The sequence below is a fragment of the Nerophis ophidion genome, linkage group LG17 (genome assembly GCF_033978795.1).
Source record: "Nerophis ophidion isolate RoL-2023_Sa linkage group LG17, RoL_Noph_v1.0, whole genome shotgun sequence".
Taxonomy (NCBI): Eukaryota; Metazoa; Chordata; class Actinopteri; order Syngnathiformes; family Syngnathidae; genus Nerophis; species Nerophis ophidion.
In genome coordinates, this window is record NC_084627.1 from 42142966 (window position 1) to 42167015 (window position 24050).

General features: G+C 43.1%; 1 protein-coding gene across 5 annotated transcripts; it reads left to right on the forward strand.

Moving 5' to 3' along the window:
• Positions 1-2607: 2607 nt before the first annotated feature.
• On the forward strand, positions 2608-8468 carry LOC133536452 (uncharacterized). Of its 5 annotated transcripts, none has more exons than XM_061876983.1 (6): positions 2966-3116; positions 3201-3266; positions 3420-3491; positions 3550-3600; positions 3679-3849; positions 4092-8468. In XM_061876983.1, exons 1-6 carry the CDS (start codon positions 3110-3112, stop codon positions 4217-4219), a joined length of 495 nt encoding a protein of 164 aa, XP_061732967.1. In that variant the 5' UTR covers positions 2966-3109; the 3' UTR covers positions 4220-8468. The 5 variants fall into 5 exon arrangements, with proteins under 5 accessions (XP_061732968.1, XP_061732967.1, XP_061732966.1 ...); XM_061876981.1 differs by having other exon boundaries at positions 2976-3116; XM_061876984.1 differs by lacking the exon at positions 4092-8468 and having other exon boundaries at positions 2608-3116; positions 3726-3934.
• The last annotated feature ends 15582 nt before the right edge of the window (positions 8469-24050 follow it).

Here is a 24050-nt window from a genome sequence, read left to right on the forward strand (position 1 = left end):
TGTATGTGTGTGCGTGTGTGTGCATCTGTGTGCATGTGTGTGAATTTGTATGTGCGTGCGTGTGTGTGTGTGTTTGTGTGTGCGCGTATGTGTGTAGGAGTGTGTATGTGTGTGCGTGTGTGTGAATTTGAATGTGCGTGCGTGTGTGTGTGTGTTTTTTTCTGTGTAAGTGTGTGTGTGTGTGCGCGTGTGTGTGTAGGTGTGTGTATGTGTGTGTGTTTGTGTATGTGTGTGAATATGCGTGTGTGTGTGTACGTGTGTAAGTGTGTGTGTGTGTGTGTGTGTGTATGTGTATGTGTGTGTAAGTGCGTGTGTGTGCGTGTGTGCGTGCGTGCATGTGTGTGTCTGTGTGTGTGTGTTTGTCTGTGTATGTGTGTATGTGAAAGTGTGTGTGTGTGTTCGTAAGTGCATGTGTGTGTGTGTTTTTCTGTGTAAGTGTGTGTATGTGTGTGTGCGCGTGTGTGTATGTGTGTGTGTGTGTGTGTGTGTGTATGTGTGTGAATGTGAATGTGCGTGTGTGTGTGTACGTGTGTAAGTGTGTGTGTGTGTGTGTGTGTGTGTATGTGTGTGTATGTGCGTGTGTGTGCGTGTGTGCGTGCGTGCATGTGTGTGTCTGTGTGTGTGTGTTTGTCTGTGTATGTGTGTGTATGTGAAAGTGTGTGTGTGTGTTCGTAAGTGCATGTGTGTGCATGTGTGTTTGTCTGTGTATGTGTGCGTATGTGAAAGTGTGTGTGTGTGTTCGTAAGTGCATGTGTGTGTGTGTGTTTGTGTGTGCGTGAATTTGTAAGTGCGTGTGTGTGTGTGTGTGTTTTTGTCCGTCTATGTGTGTGTGTATGTGTAAGTGTGCGTGTGTGTAAGTGTATGTGTGTAAGTGTGTGTTTGCAAGTGTGTGTGTGTAGGTGTGTGCGCGTGTGTGTATGTGTGTGTGTGTGAACGTGTATGTGCGTGTGTGTGTGTGTGTAAGTGTGTGTGTAAGTGTGCGTGTGTGTGTGTGTGGGTGTGGGTGTGGGTGTGTGTGTGTGTGTGTGTTTGCGTGTGTGTTATGTTGCATTCAAAGCTCCATGAGGGACTCAGTCAGGAACCAGGAGATGGACTCTGTGTGCTGGTATTGTCTTTGTGAGACTTGTCCTGCTTCCATCCATAAGCTGCATCATCACAACAATGGAGCAGAGCCGAGCTTCCTCCTCCTTCTCCTCCTCCTCCTCGTCCTCCTCTATTTCTGCTACCTTGCATGCTCTCCTCCTCTTCCTCCTCTATTTCTGCTACCTTGCATGCTCCCCAAGCCGACTTCAATCCTGCCTGGGCTTCGGGGAGTTCATGCAGAGGTGAAGAAGCTGTGATATTCTCTTTGTGTGTCAACAATATTGACTCGGGATCGCCGGCAGTGATGTGCTCTTCTTTTCCAGCCCAGCTTTCATCAGCCACGCTTTTATTTTGGAGAGGGAACATGTCTAAAAGTGGGCTGTGGGCTTAAAGTCTGTTGCTGGCCTACTTCTTGACAGAGTCTGGTCTTCCGGGCTCTGCAAGGAAAGAACACGTCAGTGCAAGCACACATCAGACGTGTGCATGACAAGTGACGTCGTGAGAGAATTTAAGTCCCTACCTTTAGTCAAAAGTGATTTATGACCCCCCATAAAACAATGATTTATGACCCTCAAGGTCAAAGGTCAATGATTTATGAGGGGTCAAGTTCAAAGGTTAATGATTTATGAGGGGGTCAAGGTTAAAGGTCAAAGTCAAAGGTCAAAGTCAAAGGTCAGGTTCAAATGTCAAGGCCAAGTGGGTGTGGCTTACCCGGAAGAGGGTGGAGTTAAGACCTGCGGTGGGAGTGGTTAAACCAGGAAGAGTTAAGACCTGCGGTGGGAGTGGTTAAACCAGGAAGAGGGTGGAGTTAAGACCTGACAGGGAACAGAGGAGGGATCAGTTTTTTTAAGAAAGCAATGTCATCTGAGCAGCATGTGACCATATATTTGATAGTTTAAATGTTTACGATCGTTTGAAACAACTTCCAGATTTCGATGTATTGATGGCTGGGAATGTTACGTGTGGAGATGTGGACACGCACGCACTTCACACACACACACACACACACACACACACACACACACACACACACACACACACACACACACACACACACACACACACACGCAGAGGAGGTGGAGCTTTATACGTTAGCGTAAAGACTTTGTTCGATTCGGTCATGATTAGTGAAACGCCTGTTTCGATTTATAAAAATAATAAAACTTACATTGACGCTCCGCAAAAAAGTCGAGTGTTTCTAAATCGTATTCAGATGCCGCCGACCGAGTCTTTGCGTGAGAAATGGGATTTGGAAGGGGAGGGATCTTTTGGATTTGTATTCAGATACGAAATGGGTGATATCTGCTTATTTCAGCTAAAAGAAAGAAGAGACGGAAGCCCTTTTTCGATATTTTCATCGTTATCTACCGTGGATTGGGAAGTTTTTGGTGGACACGCACACACGCACACACACGCACACACACACACACTTCACACGCACACACGCACACACACGCACACACACACACACTTCACACACACACACACACACACACACACACACACACACGCACGCACGCACGCACACACGCACACACACACACACACACACACACACACACACACACACACACACACACACACACACACACACACACACACACACACACACACACACACACACACACACACATTCGTACGCACTGAAACAACTTCCGTACCTCACGAAAACATATTTAAACAGATGGAAAAAACTATCGCAGAACACAGTGTCACGTAGCAACTGGTCTTTACGGTCGTTTGAATCAACAGGTCAGTTTGGGGGACAAAAGGAGGGTTCAGTTTTTACTGACTTCCCATCTGACAGTTTAAATGTTTATGACCGTTTGAATCAACAGGTCAGTTTGGGATACAAAGGAGGGTTCAGTTTTTATGGGAGCTTGAGAATTTCGTATGAATAGCAACTGGCCACCCATTTGACCGTTTAAATGTTTACGATTGTCTGAAACAACTTCCATACCTCACGAAAACATATTTAAACAGATGGAGAACTAGAGCAGAACACAGTGTAACCGCGATTTGCAAAATGAAAGGTAATTTCTTTTTTTTTTTTTTCATTCCTTGTAACACGTCTGTTTAATGTTACTATAATAAGTATTTATTCGAACTAAAAACAGTCGAACATCGAGTTGAAATTCACCCACCACCAAGGGATCTCCTAACAGAGTCTCCAATCCTTTTGTGTAAGTACCGATTTTTTTTTTTTTTTACTGTATTCATTTCATTACCTCCGTTTTTACCACATTATTAGACAATGGTTTAACTCCGTTTAAGCATTTAAACGTTAAAAGCATTGCACGTGTACGACGATGTAATACCTTTTTTTTTTTTAACAGCCGATGACGACGAAGTGAAAGACGAAGAACTTTGTTTGATCGATCTTACAAAGTTGGAAGATGATTATCGAGGTGTGTTTAAACCTTCGAATTATTTAATATTGTGTGTATTCATTATTTTGTTTTATAGAGGATTCGCCGGAAGAGACCAACGCGATCCCTTTAACCCAATCGCAGTCTGGTGAGTCAAATAATTCTCATTTTTACAAGAAAAAAAACATGCGGTATACGATACATATATACATATATTTACTTACAGATTTTCCGTTTACATCTCTTGCTCACTGGTCTCCCTTAACGCTGGAGGGTCCGTCAACGGCCATTCCAGGCAGAGGAGAAGGCTTGATTGCGCCAAAGACTCCAGACATCGAATCCTTGCTCCGTGGGGAAATCATCGAAAACGACGGTGAATGTCCAACAGGCACCCGCTGTAAGTTTTTCTCGTTTTCTGTAAGCTTTTTAAGATTCTCAGGAGCTTTAAAGAGCTCCTCTCATTCCAATGTCTTTCGCTCAAATGAATTTCGCGCCTAAGGGGAATGGGCGGGGACTGATTCCGGAGGTGGGCGGTTGTTTCCGGCTATGCTTGCATGAGTGGAGATGACAGCGCCACATGTGGTTAAAGCCGGTATATATTAATTTTTTTTTTTTTTTGTTTTTTTTTTTTTTCCACAGGCAACAAACGCAGGAGGAAGCGTAGATGCGCCCGCCAGCTCGACAAACATGATAGAAACAGAAGAAGGCTGAAACAGTACTATCGTATACTGGCTCGCACTCTCATGAAGATGGCAGACATGATTTGATACATACTGGTTTGTTATATCTGTTCCATTCGAATTATTTTTTCTTTTTTTCTTTAGAGAAATATAATGGGTGTAGTTCCATCTGAATTAGATGTAGTTATTGAAGAAGATGAAGACGTTTGTAATCATCATTTAGATCCAAACAACCAGATAGAATGGGAACCAAACAATGATCCGTCTTTGCAAGATGATATTAATGTGTTAAATTCAAACACAAACACACAAGCCTCTACACAGCATCACGAGGTGTTGGGAGGGGCGACACCCTCGGGGGAATGTTTGGATTTTTCGGAGGTGGTGGGGGTCATGCAGAACCAACCGTCAACGGCTGACCAATCAATTTCAAATGAGACCCAGAGGGGTGATGGGGTAAATGTCTTGAGGAGGGAAACATTCAACAATATACAACTATCCAGCGTTTTAACTTTTCCTCAAAACAACGATGTAACAGATTACGCCACATTTTACCGCGGAGTCTTGGGGAGGCTTAAAAAGCTGACACAGATGGTAACTAAGGAAGCTAGACCCGGCGATATCATTCAATTGGAGTTATCCGGTGAAAGTGCAAATCAACACACTTCATTTACATTTCGAAACGATGCCGGGGCTGTGATGAATGCTTTTCAAGATGTGTTAGATCTGTTGGTACAATCAAACGTTGAAATATTGAACGATGAAGAAATACAGGTGATGGTCCAGGTGATACATAACCCTCGAGGTGGTGTAAGAAGAAAAATCGAAACCCTTTTGGAACATGAAATCCACAGAAAAAAAGCTCGTTATCTTTACAATCCATTAAACTCGAATAATCAACTATGTTTTGCCATTAGCCTAGCAAGTCTGTTACATCCTGAATTTACAGATAGCCAGGCTGTGGCGGAGGCTGAAAAAATACAGAGAAAAGCGGGCTTAGACGAACAGACTTCCGTCACTTTCAGTCATATTCGTGAATTTGAAAAAGTGGTACGTCGTAAAATTGTCATACTGTTCAGAGAAGAGGGCCAACGACCCCTCTCACGGTTCGAGACGGATTACCCAAAATCAGAAAATCCGTTGTATCTGTATTTATCTCAGAATCATTACAGCGGTATCATTAACATTAAAGGTTTTTTGTCAAAACCGCACGTTTGTCACTACTGTTACCAAGGGTACGACAAACCCGACAGACACAAATGCGACGGCTATTGCTTGGTCTGTACACAAAACGGGTGTGTAAAAATAGAGGGGAAAACTGTGCTTTGCAGGGATTGCAACATGTGGTGTCGTTCTCCTGCATGTCTCCTCAGACACAGGGTAAAACACCGGGTTATGGAAAAACTCGTCAGCAACTGCGATCGGCGAAAGAAATGCCTTAAATGCAACCTATTTTACGATGTACCTGTGGCTACAGGTATCGCTAAACACACGTGCCCTAAGTTAAAATGTCAAATATGTAAAGAAGAGCTACCTCGCAGTGACTCAGAGACACCTGAAACACGACATCTTTGCTATATACAACCCCAACCACGTGAAGTAAACCACAATGATAATATCATATTCTATGATTTTGAGACGTTTGTCGATGACAATCACACTCACATTCCCTTTCTAGTCTGTACCAAGACGCTGCAAGGAGAAGAGTGGTGTGCTTTTGGACTGGATTGTGTTACAGTTTTCCTCAATCATTTCAGGAAACCTCGTTATCTTAAATCTACATTTATAGCCCACAATTCGAGAGGATTTGACGGTTACTTGATTCTGAGAGGCATGGTACGGCTGGGTATAGCACCCTTAATTATCATGCAGGGGAGTAAAGTTCTCTGTTTTAAAGACCCTGATTTTTTGCAAAAATACATTGACTCGCTTTCCTTCCTTACCATGCCGCTTAGCGCTATGCCAAAAGCGTTAGGACTCGGTGATTGCTGGTCCAAGGGGTATTTTCCTCACAAATTTAGTTCGGAGGAACATTTAAATTATGTCGGAAAATACCCCGCAATCAGCAATTACGGTGTAGAACGCATGACACCTGTTGAACGCACCAAGTTTGAGACGTGGTATCAAAATGAGAAAAGCGAGGTCTTTGATTTTCAAAAACAAGCGGTACACTACTGTAAAAACGACGTCAATGTTCTTCGTGAGGGTTGCATCAAATTTAGAGCCGAGTTTACGAGCGAGACGGGTGTTGACCCCTTCTCCCGTATCACCATAGCCTCGGCCTGCATGAAGGTGTTTGTGACTAATTTCCTCGAGCCGCGTTCTCTAGCCATACCTTCCCCGGATAACTACCGAGGGTTGTGTAAAAAATACTCACACACCAGCATCCAATGGTTAGAATGGGAGTCGCATCGTCGTGGTATTTTCATTCAGCATGCTTTAAACAAAGGCGAAAAACAGATGGGGGCATACTTTGTGGATGGGTTTGCTATAATCGGTGGCAAACCATTCGTCTGGGAATTTCAGGGGTGTTTTTATCACGGATGCCCGACGTGTTTCGAACCCGGTGCTGTATGCCCTTTGACAAACACACCGTTCGAGGAGTTGCACAAGGCTACCGAGAAAAAAATGAAAGCGTTAAAGCGTGACCACAAGGTCAACATCATCGTCATCAGAGAGCACGAGTGGAATGAAATGAAAAAATCAAATCCTAGGGTAATAGACTTTCTCAAAACACGCAATTACCCCGCACCTCTCATGCCTCGAGACGCTCTTTATGGAGGTAGGACAAGCGCCTTTTGCTTGAGGCACACGGCGGGTGAGAACCAGCGTGTATTGTATGAGGATGTCACCTCTCTCTACCCGTACGTCAACAGCGCATTTCCTTACCCCCTGGGTCATCCTGTCATCATCCACACGGATTTTGACGATGTTGGAAACTATTTCGGTCTGGTCAGAGCCGTTGTTCACCCTCCTCGAGGTCTCTATTTCCCTGTGCTACCCTACAGAACGGTCAAGGGTAAACTAGTGTTTACACTTTGCCGCACATGCGCAGAAAACAATAACCAGCAGGAACCCTGCGAACATGATGAGGAAGGAAGGGCATTGACGGGAGTCTGGGTCACGCTCGAATTCAACAAAGCTTTACAGTTGGGATACAGAGTCGGTAAGATTACGGAGGTGTGGCACTTTGAAGAACGGAGCGAAACCGTTTTTACGGGTTATGTTCAAACTTTCCTAAAGGGTAAGCAAGAAGCTTCAGGGTATCCCAAAGAAGCCGTCGATGCAGAAAGCAGGGAAAAGTACATTCGTGAATATCGTGAAAATCAGGGAATACAGCTGGATGCTGAAAAAATCGACCCCAACCCTGCCAAGAGACAAATGTCAAAACTCTGTTTAAACAGCCTTTGGGGAAAGTTTGCGGAGAGGTGCAATAGAACTCAGACCACCTTGGTGAGAAAAAGTGAAGTATTTTTCGACTTTGTATTTTCAGGAAAATATCAGGTTGAATATTTTTCCTTTCTCAACGAGCAAATTGCTATGGTGCAATGGCAATACAGTAAAAACAGCGTGGTGCTTCCCGGTAACACAAATAATGTATTTGTCGCTGCTTTTACCACCGCTTACGCACGTTTGAAAATGTACGGTTACCTAGAGGGGTTGCAAGAGAGAGTTCTTTACACAGACACCGATAGTTTAATCTACACGGTAAACGAGGGGGAAGTTTCTCTGGAGACGGGGTCCTATCTAGGCGATTTGACGGATGAGTTGGGAGGAGACAGCATTCACGAATTCGTCTCCGCCGGTCCAAAGAGTTATGCCTACCAAACCCTGCAGGGTAAAAAAACTGTGCTGCGTGCCAAAGGAATCACTCAAACCCGCGAGTGTTGTGAGAGGGTCAACTTTGACAGCGTTAAAGATTTGGTGGAGGGCTATCTGGAGGAAGACAAAACAGGTGCGATCTACACCCCTCATCACCAAATTGTTCGTGATAAAAGGGGGTTCCTTTTAAATAACTCGTCTTTCGAAAAAAAGTTTCGAGTGGTGTATGACAAAAGACGTCTCTTTCCCGACGGGAAAACTTTACCTTTCGGGTATTAGGGAGGAAATGGAAAAAATGGAACGAGTAGACTTTGATCCCAGATTTCATACACCTTTTTCATGCCTGGTTGTAGGACCTAGTGGTTGCGGAAAGACTTTTTTTGTAAAATGTGTATTGGAAAATTGTGAACACGTCATGAATTCTGTACCCGACAACATTGTGTGGATTTATACATCTTTCCAACCCATGTATGCTGAATTAAAAAAGATGAATAAAAAAATAAAATTTGTTGAAGGACTGCCTGATTCCTTTGAAGATGAAAACTTGTTTCCGGACGATCAGACCCATTTGGTGATTTTGGACGATGTTATTTTTCAAGCCTCAAATCACCCCGAAGTGGTTAAAATTTTCACGCAGTATAGACATCATAGAAATATGAGCGTTATGATGCTGACCCAGAATGTTTTTCATCAGGGAAAATTTTCACGCACCATTAGCTTAAACTGTAATTATATGATCCTGTTTAAGAATCCGCGTGACAGATTGCAGATTAACGTGTTGGCACAGCAAATGTTCCCCGCACAAAAAAGTTTTTTCTTGGAAAGTTTTGCGGATGCTACTTTGGATGCTCATGGCTATTTATTGGTCGACCTGACACCTTTCTGTCCAGAACAATACAGAGTGAGGTCGGGCGTGCTTCCGCACCAGTGGCCCGTTGTCTACGTGCCAAAAACATAATGTCAAAGCGTGTAAAGAGGAACGGTCCCATGTTAAAAGCTCTGTACCATGCCACACCACAAAAACGTCGAGATATTCTGAGTCACGGCTCACCAGACTTTATCCAGACGCTGTGTGAAATTGCTTTAAACATTCTGAAGGGTAATGTGCCCTTATCACCGTCTCAATTTGCTCAGCTTAAAAAACAAAAGAAAATCATCCGACTGCTGGCTGATAAAAGGACTGGACTGAAACGCAAACGCCAGACTCTGATGAAACAGTCGGGCGGTTTTCTTCTACCCTTACTGGCCACCGTCGTACCGTTTATAGGGAATCTTATCGGTGGATTGAGCGGAAAAGGTTGAAGATGAAAAAGGCTCAAAAATTGTTTCTCCTATCCCCCCAACAATTAAATCGTCTGACTCGCCCGGAGCCGACCATCAGAGACTCGGCGGAGGATGATCTAGATGTTAAAATGAGAGCCGTCTTAAACGAACCCGGAATGAATCCTCATGAAAGAATAAAAATATACGATACCCTGCTGCAGAGATATCTCGGCCTGTTGAAGCAGGGGCAACGGGAGGAGAAAAGGATGACTCTGACTTTACACAAGGATTTGCGGGGTGAACCATGGAATGACTCTGAGGATAAACCGGAGGATAAACCAGAGGATAAACCGATGGATAAACCGGAGGATAAACCTCGGAATACTGGCGGGGGGTCAAAGGATGTCACGATGATCGAAGTTCTGAAAATCCTCCCCCGACGCGACCGTAACAACGCCGAGTACATTATGAAAAAATTATCCGAGAATGATAAGGGGTGGACCTCTAAAGGAGAGTTTGTTCAAAACGGTACACCGGTGCAGGGATCTCATATGATCGATTTACTGAAACACCTGATGCAACGGTCCAAAAATCCACAGACCCGCACGCCTGAGGGTTGGAGAAAATTTTTAACAGCGTTGACGGAGCTAAATGTCCCCACATCGACCATTCATAACCCCAGAGCACGAGATCAATACAGACATCTGAAAGCGGATGGAGAGTTTGAATCAGAATGGGTGGAAAAAGAAACATTTCTATCCCCCGAGAGGAAAAGAAGAGGTAGAAAAGTGACATTGTCCCCACATTGGTTAAACCTTGAATGAATGATGACAAAACTCTTGTTTCAATAAAATGTTTTTTTATTCATCAAACGCAGTGTGTACAGCATTTTCATTTCAACGGTTCAAAAAAGTTTCTAAACAACAGACGTCTTGTACGCCACAACGACTACTATTATTCTTATTCGTGCTAGTACAACATTGAATTTTTTTAACCAGGGTATATGCTTCAAGATCATTTTTTACTACATCATCTGTGTATAAAGACAAAACTTGTTCAAAAGACAGTCCGCAAAATCGATGGTGCAGATAATAAACGCAGTGTTGACCGCACACTGTGGACAAAGGGTGTTGAAGCTGTAGGTTGTGGTACAATATACGGTCAGAACGATTTTCCAAAAAGTTCAAGATGCTCCGAGGGTAGTAATCAAAATCGGGAGAAAATCCATAAGAATCAAAAAAAGTGGCGGTCCCATCTTCCTCCAGAGTCATCGATAACCAGTGCTCCCCCGGTCGATGTCCTTCGTGGGTGTTGACGATAAAGTAGGAGGGTGGGGTAAAGGAGCGAGTCAGTGAGGGGAGTTGGTCGGAGGCCCATACACCACAGAAAACATTCCCCAACACTCGTCGCAGAAGCTTCTCCAGTTGATGGTTATTCATCTCCGTCGTCAATAATAATCCACCAGGACTTGTCGTTTGGAATCAATTTCCAAAATAGAATCGTAACATGCGTAAACCACAAGAGTGACCGTGTTGGGTAAGGGTACTCTGAATCTCATTTCCAACCTCAAAGTGCCATTAGAAACCCGAGACAATGCGTCGCTGTCCTCTCCCGGATTGAGATTGAACACAAACAGCGAATAACCCCGTTCAAAATCTTGTCTGTTGATGCACAGAGGTAAATCTTTCATATGCCTCCCTGTAGCGGTAAACATGTTGTAAAACTCTCTGACCGAAGCCCCCTGGTTAAATTGCGGTTGGAAAGCTTTGGAGGGAATTTGTTTTCCCGCGTGACAGAGGGTGATGTATTCTGTGTTAAAATGCTGGAAATTAAAGGGTGAGAGATCTCTTCTTCCTGTGAAAGCTTCATGATTTACCATACCCAAAACAATGTATTTAGGCATCGTGCCCAAAAACAAATTTTCTTGGGTGCATACTCTGGAATTTTCAGGGATAGAGTAGGTTTTCACGCTGACCCGTGACAAAGGGTAGAGTGCGTTTCCTTTGAGTAAGGCCGAGGCGTGCCCCAATCGTACGGCCGGCGAAACGGTGACCTTTTTTGTGAAGAGAGAGGCACCCAGCACTTTCAGACGGAAAGTACCGTCCGCAGCCCCTGTGAGACAAAAGGCGTCGCTGGCACGCGTGAGTTTGATCCTCAGATCCACCGAGTTGAGAAGGAGTCTCTCGCTGAAAAGAATGTCTGCGTGGAGGGGTCCTAGTAGCTGAACCTCTTTAGATTCAGCCGTGTAACCGGCTCTGATGTTGAGTCCTTTGTTTGGTCCGTTCGCTGTTTCTATAGAGTCTATTGAGCCGCCGGTGTCTTTGTGGAATAACCCGGCTGAGAATTGACTTCTGAGTGTGGCTTCAGAATAGTTTAGTAGCGTTTCAATTATCGCCCTGTATGGGTGTGTGGCGCTGGATTGAGAAATCAGTCTTTCCCCGAGCATAATGTCGCATTGGCTGAAGATGGTGTTTAGAGGATAATTGATGAGACCCACATTGGCGTCGTTTGGGATATTTGATCCATCGGCGCGGGTAATTTTAACCCGCAGGTAAAGTAATGTGTCATTCAGATCCAAGTACTTTTCACCTTCTCCCGGGATGAAAAATTCAATAGGACCCCCGTCAGTGATGGCGGATAGCGGTAGGACTTCTGTGTAGGATTTATCATCGATAGACATCTGAGTCATAGGAGCTGAAAATAAATCCAGCTCGGCCATCGTGCATTCGGCCGAATTTTGATGTAAAAGAGCCATCTTTTTTCTTTTTTTTTAAAAATATATCGTGTGAGGGAACGACGGTCCTTCTCTTCGAAAACCTTTTACCGACTGATTTTCTTCTCCCCAGATGACGGCGTTTTTTACCACTCGTTGAGAGACGTCGTCCCGGGGGTCTCTTTCGGGGTTGTCTAGCCAGGACCATTATTCCTCCTGATCCGTCTTGTACCCCACTACCCATTTTTCCAACGGCATGACTGAATACGTCGGAAGCGATATTTTTTGCCGCTGTTTTAAGATGAGGTTTGACCAGGGCAAAACCTCTTTTCACCAGAGGTGATACAAAACGAAACAACCTGGAAAACACGGAGCCTATCCCACGCCCGTACATCACAGGTGAACCTGTGAAACCGGGGAGGGAACCCCCCACCTGGCTTTCGTAATAACCCACTAAACGTAGAGGGTCGTGCATGGGTTGACTCATTCTCATTGTTGTTGGTTTTACTTTCTAACGGGTCTAAAGTGGAGCTTCGCGATGGTCTTTCCAAAGGTGAAGTCGACGTGTTTGTTCTGATCAGATTTAATCTCCACCCTGATGTTTTCAATGTGATTTTTCGAGACGGGTAAATAGTAGGCGGGGTTAAAACACTTGGTGACAATCTCACCGTAAGCTCCCTCTACACTCACGATTCTCAAAAGAGGAGCATAAGCGTCGCCTACTATCTGAGGTCGCACCACGTCACTGTAACAGTAGAGATGGTAGAAACCGGCGTTTATATCCGCGGGATAGGGGGCCGACCCCCGGTCAAAGTTGATCCACTTTCCAGGTTTCACTCCCATGATGTAAGCCAGGGAAGGGGAAAAACGAAAATGAGTTTGACCCCCTGATTGATAGGAGATTCGCTTTTTAACATCGTCAAAGGCTATCCTCACATCGTTGTCAATTTTTTGTAAAGATTCATTCAGTTCATTTATGAATCGTGTAATGTTCTCATAACATCCCCCTCTCAATTCTTGACGGTAAACTATCCCCATTCCAGGATTGCTTTCAGGTCCCACCGGTGGAGGTCTCTTTAGCCATTCATAAAATGCTCCGTTAGAAACATTATACCATGAGCGAGGGTATGAAATCTCTGTTAAGGCCACCTCCCATGAGCCTGCTAAATCTATATGTTGACTTAAATCTATCTGGTAATGGGAACTTTTGTTTTCTTTAAATACGTTGAGGCTGGCGTTGGAGGGTAAGGTGAGGTAAAAACCCTCGTTGCAGGAATGATCCATAATGCTCGATGATCTTTAGACTGTGAGGCTCATCAAAGGCATCAGATTGTTTTATACATTTGTAAGGAGGTCAGCGTCCACCCAACTGTTGAATTTTTCGGGCCAGTTTTTCCAGTGCACTAGAACTTGTTTTTTGCCACCGACCGTACGTCGTTTTAGAATTTCCTCCACATGATAGCGCTTGTCCTCGCTCTCTTTTACTTTCTGCAACTCGGCTTCGTAAAAAGAACCCTCTATTATTTCACCGTCAAAATCTTTCAGTCTGTATGCCGGGGGAGATCGATGGAGACGTCGTGTTATTGTAAACACCTCGTCTGTAAAACTCTGTTCATATTTTTTATCAAACACTCCTCTCACTTTGGATATTCTCACCATATCTCCCGTGGCAAATTTGTATTTGCGTTTGAATGCTGTGAATGAGCCGTAGAGATTCTCAAACACTTGAGGGGTATTTTCCAAAGTCACATCCACCGGTTTCATTTTAATACTGCTGTGATATCCGTGATTGTAGCTTTTTACCAAGTCTTGTAAGACGTCTAGGTAGCGCCTGGTGTTGTTGGCTGTAAAATATCTCCACATTCTCCCTTTCAGAGTACGATTAAATCTTTCAACCACCGAAGCTTTGAGATCGCTGGCCGTAGAAAAATGTACAATATTGTGTTTCTTCATCAGAGCTTGAAAACTCTTGTTAAAAAATTCTTTTCCCGCGTCGGTTTGGAGTTTGCGAGGAATCTGACTTTCCCCCAACACCGATTGAAACGATTCAACCACCTCCACGGACGTCTTTCTCCTCAAAACCCTCACATAGGCCTTCTTGGAAAATACATCTATGACCGTTAATAAATAATTATAACCGTCGTTATATTCAGCCAAGGCTTGCATGTCACAGAGGTCGGCTTGAAACTGGGTTAAAGGTCGCGGGACAAAGACTCTGTTTCTTGGAAAATGAATGCGAACCGGTTTATGGAGTGTATAGGCGTCCTGTCCCGTTAAATATTCTTGAACTTTTTCTTTTGTGACACGTTGCCCCGTTTCATCCTGCACAGCTCGACGGAGTCGATCTACCCCTCCAAAACTACCCGGGTGTGCGGGTGTATAGTATGCTTTTTCCATAGCTTTCTCCATTGTGGAAAGACAAAGAGAAATGAACTCGTGTTGCTTGGTACACATTTCTTTTATTCATTCATGGAAACAACACAATGAATCTAAAACAGTTTGTTTTTATTCATTCATGGACACCACACAGCGAATCTAAAACAATTTTTTTCTATAAACTATAAACTATAATCAAGGTTTGATGTAAAACAGGTATACCGTAGGTGAATTTAATCGCTTCGTGCAGTTTTTGTAGTTCAAACAAAACGTTGACGGGGATGTCGCATCGTAGACGATACATCGACATATCAACAAACAGAGCATATAAAATGAACACGTGATAAGGAGAAGGTTGAAAAGACTTTTCTTTAGACCATTCCTTCAAAATTGTTTCAAAAATGTCAAAGTCAAAAGCATGAGAGACAACGGATTTCCAGGTAGCTTCCCAGGTAGGCTTAGAGCGGGCATAATCAAGAATAATTTGTAGTTTTTGAGGTTTGTCTCATTTTAGAACATACGCTTCCATCGCGTCAATCAACGGGTAAATAACAGCGTGGTTCTCGATAGAGTTTACAAGTTTTCTCCAATAATTACCCATCTTTTTTGTAATTATTCCAACACTCTGTCACCATATCCAGATGTCTCAAAATCGTTTCATCACCCCGTACCAACTCGTTGTACACGTCATCTATGGCCCACCAGACATTTCTCTCAGATTTCAGTTGAGACAGCAGAGAGTCGGCGTAGGATTCGACCCTTGAATCCTCAGCCTCGATGCGACGAAGCATCAGCAAGCGTTGAATGGCTTGAATGAATTTAGACGTACGCAGAGTCTTGATGAGTCCGTCGTAGTTGTACAGGAGAAAGTCCTCTTCATAGGGTTCCAGGCACGGGTGGTTTCTCTGGCTCGGATGGTTCACCCGACAACCGTAACATTCGCTCTGCCTGAACTGGCGGATGGCCTCGTTGAGGAGATGAAACACGGCCGTTTTCACCGTGCTGGTGAAAAGCAACCACTTCCCCCCATCGGTTTCATCATCGATGTGCAACGGGGGGTCCAAGAGTGACAGGGATGGTGACGGGGGTGGTGGCGGGGACGGCGGAGGTGTTATGATGATCAGGTCATTCTCCTTTTCCTCCTCCTTCCTATCGTCATCTGGCAAAGACTGCGTAGCGTTGTCGGTTTTCACCCCCCATCTGCAGAAACATCTGCCGAAGCGACACGTCTCATCGTCGCTCACCACCTCCGATCCAGCCGTCGTTTCAGGAGGGTTAAAGATCTCGGCCATGTTTGCTTCATCAGTCGTGTTTACGGATGGTTTGAAATCGTCCTGTGGTATAAGACGGGTCTTTACGCGTCTGATGGTCTTGTTTGCCATTTTCTTGTTTGAGATCCGTGCGTTCAAAAAAGGGAGCCAATATGGTCTGGTCGAAAAAAAAAATTGCAGGGTGGGGGTTGTTTTTATAGGGAGGGTCGAAAAAAAAGTCTCGACCAATCAAACTAACGCTATGATTTTCAAAGGGTATTGGACGAGTCGGAGGAGGGGGTGTTTCCTTGAAGGTTATTGGTTGAAACTGAAGCGGGGGAGGTCCTTTCGTCCTCCGTCGGGGGTGTGGTCTCAAAGGACAACTTTCTTCTCGTCGTCAGCATGCTTTTCCATTGTCGACTGCTTCGGAACAAGTCGTTTATTTTCTCCTTCATCGACGCCATTCGCTCTCGCCATGCCACGATGGGTACGACCACCAACGGTGTAAACACCCCGCATTCATCGTTGAAAGACTCCAGGGAAAAGACATCGGGCTCGGTCCACTGAGCCGTATAGGTACCGGTGATTTTTGGAGCACGGAGACTGGCACGTAAAAACCAACGACCCGAGGCTGAAGATTTCGTCTCCCAGGTAGCGCTGAACAGAATTCTTCTCTCATTCAACTCATCCATCGTCGGGTAAGTAAACAAGCTTCCTTTTACGCGTTTATCCACCGGTGAAGGATCACGCCACAGGAAATCGGGCATTGCCAGTCTTAAAACTTCCCAATCCACGGTAGATAACGATGAAAATATCGAGAAAGGGCTTCCGTCTCTTCTTTCTTTTAGCTGAAATAAGCAGATATCCCCCATTTCGTATCTGAATACAAATCCAAAAGATCCCTCCCCTTCCAAATCCCATTTCTCACGCAAAGATTCGGTCGGCGGCATCTGAATACGATTTAGAAACACTCGACTTTTTTGCGGAGCGTCAATGTAAGTTTTATTATTTTTATAAATCGACACAGGCGTTTCACTAATCATGACCGAATCGAACAAAGTCTTTACGCTAACGTATAAAGCTCCAAATAATGACTAAGCCTTACACCGCCCTTTTGTACCCCTCCTCTACGTGTGTGTGTGTGTGTGTGTGTGTGTGTGTGTGTGTGTGTGTGTGTGTGTGTGTGTGTGTGTGTGTGTGTGTGTGTGTGTGTGTGTGTGTGAAGTGCGTGCGTGTCCACATCTCCACACGTAACATTCCCAGCCATCAATACATCGAAATCTGGAAGTTGTTTCAAACGATCGTAAACATTTAAACTATCAAATATATGGTCACATGCTGCTCAGATGACATTGCTTTCTTAAAAAAACTGATCCCTCCTCTGTTCCCTGTCAGGTCTTAACTCCACCCTCTTCCTGGTTTAACCACTCCCACCGCAGGTCTTAACTCTGCCCTCTTTCTGTTTAAAACTCCACCCTCTTCCTGGTTTAACCACTCCCACCGCAGGTCTTAACTCCACCCTCTTCCGGGTAAGCCACACCCACTTGACCTTGACATTTGAACCTGACATTTGAACCTGACCTTTAACCTTGACCTTTAACCTTGACCCCCTCATAAATCATTAACCTTTGAACTTGACCCCTCATAAATCATTGACCTTTGACCTTGAGGGTCATAAATCATTGTTTTATGGGGGGTCATAAATCACTTTTGACTAAAGGTAGGGACTTAACTTCTCTGTCGTGTCATCAATAGCAAGTCTGCCTTCTAATGATGCTCAGCTGGGATGGACTCTGGTAGTCCTCAACTTTACACTGCAAGTTCGCCTCCTTTGTTGTCCTTCCACTCAATGATTGCTGTATTTTGGGCCATTATTTTGGAGGAGTTACTGTCACCAACACTAAGGCAGTTGTGACATGCCGGTGAGAATATTTCAACTAAAAGATGGAGGCTTGACCAGCAGGATGTCAGGCTTGCCACTGACAGTTTGTGTTTTAGTTTTTCCTCTGTGTGTGTTTAGTATTTCCTGTCCTTAGTTCCTGTCAGCACTCTTATTTTGGTTCAGCTCCCTGTGTGTTGTTTTCCCTCAGATGCAGCTGATTGGCACCTGGCCACACCTGTTATCAATCAGCCCACTCCTATTTTACCTGCTTTCTTCCTCCAGTCAATGCTGGATTATTGTCGCTCTTGTGTCGTTGCTACCTGTCGTGTCGTGGATTGTCGATGTCACTTCTCGTCGCTCTCGTCGTATCTTTGCAGCGTAGCGGTAAGCTATATTTTGTTAGCTATTTGTAGCTTACTGGCTTTTGTTCCCTGCTTCCAGTTTTGTTTGTTCATAGCTTTTTTTGGTTTGTTGTCCGCCCACGTGCGCACTTTTTGTTTGTACCTTTTGTTTGTTCTAGTTCTAGTATTTTAAATTAAATGATGTTTTTCTCTCTCCATGCCTGCCTCCTTCTCTGCATCAATAGCAAGTCTGCCTTCTAATGATGCTCAGCTGGGGTGGACTCTGGTAGTCCTCAACTTTACACTGCAAGTTCGCCTCCTTTGTTGTCCTTCCACTCAATGATTGCGATATTTTGGGCCATTATTTTGGAGGAGTTACTGTCACCAACACTAAGGCAGTTGTGACATGCCGGTGAGAATATTTCAAATAAAAGATGGAGGCTTGACCAGCAGGATGTCAGGCTTGCCACTGACAGTTTGTGTTTTAGTTTTTCCTCTGTGTGTGTTTAGTATTTCCTGTCCTTAGTTCCTGTCAGCACTCTTATTCTGTGTGCTGTTTTCCCTCAGCTGCGGCTGATTGGCACCTGGCCCCACCCGTTGGCAATCACCCCACTCCTATTTTACCTGCTTTCTTCCTCCAGTCAGTGCTGGATTATTGTCGCTCTTGTGTCGTTGCTACCTGTCGTGTCGTGGATTGTCGATGTCACTTCTCGTCGCTCTTGTCGTATCTTTGCAGCATAGCGGTAAGCTATATTTTGTTAGCTATTTGTAGCTTACTGGCTTTTGTTCCCTGCTTCCAGTTTTGTTTGTTCATAGCTTTTTTTTTTTGTCATCCGCCCACGTGCGCACTTTTTGTTTGTACCTTTTGTTTGTTGTAGTACTAGTATTTTAAATTAAATGATGTTTTTTCTCTCTCCATGCCTGCCTCCTTCTCTGCATCAATAGCAAGTCTGCCTTCTAATGATGCTCAGCTGGGATGGACTCTGGTAGTCCTCAACTTTACGCTGCAAGTTCACCTCCTTTGTTGTCCTTCCACTCAGTGATTGCTGTATTTTGGGCCATTATTTTGGAGGAGTTACTGTCACCAACACTAAGGCAGTTGTGACATGCCGGTGAGAATATTTCAACTAAAAGATGGAGGCTTGACCTGCAGGATGTCAGGCTTGCCATTGAGAGTTTGTGTTTTAGTTTTTCCTCTGTGTGTGTTTAGTATTTCCTGTCCTTAGTTCCTGTCAGCCCTCTTATTTTGGTTCAGCTCCCTGTGTGCTGTTTTCCCTCAGCTGCGGCTGATTGGCACCTGGCCACACCCGTTGTCAATCAGCCCACTCCTATTTTACCTGCTTTCTTCCTCCAGTCAGTGCTGGATTATTGTCGCTCTTGTGTCGTTGCAACCTGTCGTGTCGTGGATTGTCAATGTCACTTCTCGTCGCTCTCGTCGTATCTTTGCAGCGTAGCGGTTAAGCTATATTTTGTTACCAAATAGTAGCTTACTGGCTTTTGTTCCCTGCTTCCAGTTTTGTTTGTTCATAGCTTTTTTTGGTTTGTTGTCCGCCCACGTGCGCACTTTTTGTTTGTACCTTTTGTTTGTTCTAGTTCTAGTATTTTAAATTAAATGATGTTTTTCTCTCTCCATGCCTGCCTCCTTCTCTGCATCAATAGCAAGTCTGCCTTCTAATGATGCTCAGCTGGGGTGGACTCTGGTAGTCCTCAACTTTACACTGCAAGTTCGCCTCCTTTGTTGTCCTTCCACTCAATGATTGCGATATTTTGGGCCATTATTTTGGAGGAGTTACTGTCACCAACACTAAGGCAGTTGTGACATGCCGGTGAGAATATTTCAAATAAAAGATGGAGGCTTGACCAGCAGGATGTCAGGCTTGCCACTGACAGTTTGTGTTTTAGTTTTTCCTCTGTGTGTGTTTAGTATTTCCTGTCCTTAGTTCCTGTCAGCACTCTTATTCTGTGTGCTGTTTTCCCTCAGCTGCGGCTGATTGGCACCTGGCCCCACCCGTTGTCAATCACCCCACTCCTATTTTACCTGCTTTCTTCCTCCAGTCAGTGCTGGATTATTGTCGCTCTTGTGTCGTTGCTACCTGTCGTGTCGTGGATTGTCGATGTCACTTCTCGTCGCTCTCGTCGTATCTTTGCAGCGTAGCGGTTAAGCTATATTTTGTTAGCTATTTGTAGCTTACTGGCTTTTGTTCCCTGCTTCCAGTTTTGTTTGTTCATAGCTTTTTTGGTTTGTTATCCGCCCACGTGCACACTTTTTGTTTGTACCTTTTGTTTGTTGTAGTTCTAGTATTTTAAATTGAATTATGTTTTTCTCACTCCATGCCTGCCTCCTTCTCTGCATCAATAGCAAGTCTGCCTTCTAATGATGCTCAGCAGGGATGGACTCTGGTAGTCCTCAACTTTACACTGCAAGTTCGCCTCCTTTGTTGTCCTTCCACTCAATGATTGCTGTATTTTGGGCCATTATTTTGGAGGAGTTACTGTCACTAACACTAAGGCAGTTGTGACATGCCGGTGAGAATATTTCAAATAAAAGATGGAGGCTTGACAAGCAGGATGTCAGGCTTGCCACTGACAGTTTGTTTGTGTTTCAATTTTTCCTGTCCTTAGTTCCTGTCAGCACTCTTATTTTGGTTAAGCTTCCTGTTTGTCTCCCTGTGTGCTGTTTCCCCTCAGATGCGGCTGATTGGCACCTGGCCACACCTGTTGTCAATCAGCCCACTCCTATTTTACCTGCTTTCTTCCTCCAGTCAGTGCTGGATTATTGTCGCTCTTGTGTCGTTGCTACCTGTCGTGTCGTGGATTGTCGATGTCACTTCTCGTCACTCTTGTCCTATCTTTGCAGCGTAGCGGTAAGTTATATTTTGTTAGCTGTTTGTAGCTTACTGGCTTTTGTTCCCTGCTTCCAGTTTTGTTTGTTCATAGCTTTTTTTGGTTTGTTATCCGCCCACGTGCGCACTTTTTGTTTGTACCTTTTGTTTGTTCTAGTTCTAGTATTTTAAATTAAATGATGTTTTTCTCACTCCATGCCTGCCTCCTTCTCTGCATCAATAGCAAGTCTGCCTTCTAATGATGCTCAGCTGGGATGGACTCTGGTAGTCCTCAACTTTACACTGCAAGTTCGCCTCCTTTGTTGTCCTTCCACTCAATGATTGCTGTATTTTGGGCCATTATTTTGGAGGAGTTACTGTCACCAACACTAAGGCAGTTGTGACATGCCGGTGAGAATATTTCAACTAAAAGATGGAGGCTTGACCAGCAGGATGTCAGGCTTGCCACTGACAGTTTGTGTTTTAGTTTTTCCTCCGTGTGTGTTTAGTATTTCCTGTCCTTAGTTCCTGTCAGCACTCTTATTTTGGTTCAGCTCCCTGTGTGCTGTTTTCCCTCAGATGCGGCTGATTGGCACCTGGCCACACCCGTTGTCAATCAGCCCACTCCTATTTTACCTGCTTTCTTCCTCCAGTCAGTGCTGGATTATTGTCGCTCTTGTGTCGTTGCAACCTGTCGTGTCGTGGATTGTCGATGTCACTTCTCGTCGCTCTTGTCGTATCTTTGCAGCGTAGCGGTAAGCTATATTTTGTTAGCTATTTGTAGCTTACTGGCTTTTGTTCCCTGCTTCCAGTTTTGTTTGTTCATAGCTTTTTTTTGTTTGTTATCCGCCCACGTGCGCACTTTTTGTTTGTACCTTTGGTTTGTTGTAGTTCTAGTATTTTAAATTAAATTATGTTTTCTCACTCCATGCCTGCCTCCTTCTCTGCATCTCGGGGTTCGTCACCAACTAACTTGAATCAGGATAACACTGACAACAATTATACTGCAACTAGTGTTGTAAACATACCAATATTTTGGTACCGGTACCGACACCAAAATAATTTTGATACTTTTTGATACTTTTCTAAATAAAAGGGACCACAAAAAATGTCATTATTGTCTTTATTTGAACACAAAATGTTTGTGTACATCATAGGTGTCAAACTCTGGCCCACGGGCCAAATTTGGCCCGCCATGTAATTTCATTTGGCCCTTGAGGCAATATCAAATTAACATTAGAGTTGGCCCGCCGGTGCTATACAGCGGTGCCGCTGTAACACCGCATTCACCGATTTCCCGGCAGACTCTCGAATTTCAGTGCCGCTCCCGAATTCCACCCGGACAACAATATTGGGGGTGTGCCTTAAAGGCACTGCCTTTAGCGTCCCCTACAACCTGTCATCAAGTCTGTTTTTCTTCCTCACAAACAGCGTGCCGGCCCAGTCACGTAATATATGTGGCTTCTACACACGTGTAAGTAAATGCAAAGCATACTTGATCAACAGCATACAGGTCACATTGAAGGTGGCCATACAAACAACTTTAACACTGTTACAAATATGCGCCACACTGTGAACCCACACCAAACAAGAATGACCAACACATTTTGGGAGAACATGCGCACCGTAACACAACATTAACACAACAAAAACACAACAGAACAAATACCCAGAACCCGTTGCAGCACTAACTCTTCCGGACTACTACAATATACACCCCCATCCCCCTACCAACAAACCCCGCCCACCTGAGCCCCGACATTAACTGAGCAGTAAAAAGGCCTGAATGGTTGATTTATTCATTGTTATTTTATTTTCAAATGTATTAGCCTCTGGAAAAAGTTGATATTTACCTCAGAAGGCTGCAAATACAAAAGAAGCATTCAATTTTTATTTAAATTTGATTTGATATGCCATTGATATTTTTTAATTACCGGTATTGTTGTTATTATTATTTGAAACTCAATTTTGCATGTCACTATAAAGTTATACAAGCCTTGCTTGTTCAATATTCAGTGACAAACTTGTTTGGCTCGCTATTAAAGGGTTAATTTGTTCAACCCCGGCCCGCGGCTTTGTTCAGTTTTAAATTTTGGCCCACTCTGTATTTGAGTTTGACACCCCTGGTGTACATGAAACATATGTTTATTAGTGTAATTTAGTCCTTGAGTAAAATGTTGAACGTACTAGACATCTTGTATTTTAGTAGTAAGTAAACAAACAAAGACTCCTTATGTACATATATACTTACATCATGTATATATTACATGTTATTATGAATGTTACTAGATACTACACATATACTTACATCATGTATATATTACATGTTATTATGAATGTTACTACATGACATACATACTTACATCACTTATATATATATTACATGTTATTATGAATGTTACTAGATACTACACATAAAATTACATCATGTTTATATTACATGTTATTATGAATGTTACTAGATACTACATATATACTTACATCATGTATATATTACATGTTATTATGAATGTTACTAGATACTACATATATACTTACATCATGTATATATTACATGTTATTATGAATGTTACTACATGACATACATACTTACATCACTTATATATATTACATGTTATTATGAATGTTACTAGATACTACACATAAAATTACATCATGTATATATTACATCTTATTATGAATGTTACTAGATACTACATATATACTTACATCATGTATATATTACATCTTATTATGAATGTTACTACATGACATACATACTTACATCACTTATATATTTTACATGTTATTATGAATGTTACTAGATACTACACATAAAATTACATCATATATATATTACATCTTATTATGAATGTTACTAGATACTACATATATACTTACATCATGTATATATTACATGTTATTATGAATGTTACTAGATACTACACATATACTTACATCATGTTTATATTACATGTTATTATGAATGTTACTACATGACATATATACTTACATCATGTATATAAAATCTTAATGGAGGTGTTTGGATATTTGTTATGGCTTTGTTGGCAGAATACAGTGACTCCCACAGGCTATAAAGTAAGCTGGCTTTTGTTCACATTTATGTAATATTTAAAATGCATAAAAAAAGAAAAATATGTGTTCTTATCTTACATAAGATTATGAATGATAGGCAAAATAAAATTAAAAAAAGGTGCAGTTCCTCTTTAAATAAATGTTTCTTACTGCATTTTAAAAACAATTTAGTCCTTAAATAAAATGTTGAACATAGTAGACAACTTGTCTTTTAGTAGTAAGTAGACAAACCAAGACTCCTAATTAGTCTGCAGTAAAATATTGTGTCATTTATACATGTATTATTTTGCACAATTATAAAGGACAAGCTGTGAAAATTGATTATTAATCTGATTGTTCATTTACATTTATTATCTGCTTATTATCCGTTTTAA

Excerpts from the sequence above, each read along its gene's own strand:
- LOC133536452 (XM_061876980.1), top strand. The coding sequence starts at position 4,286 with ATGGGTGTAGTTCCATCTGAATTAGATGTAGTTATTGAAGAAGATGAA.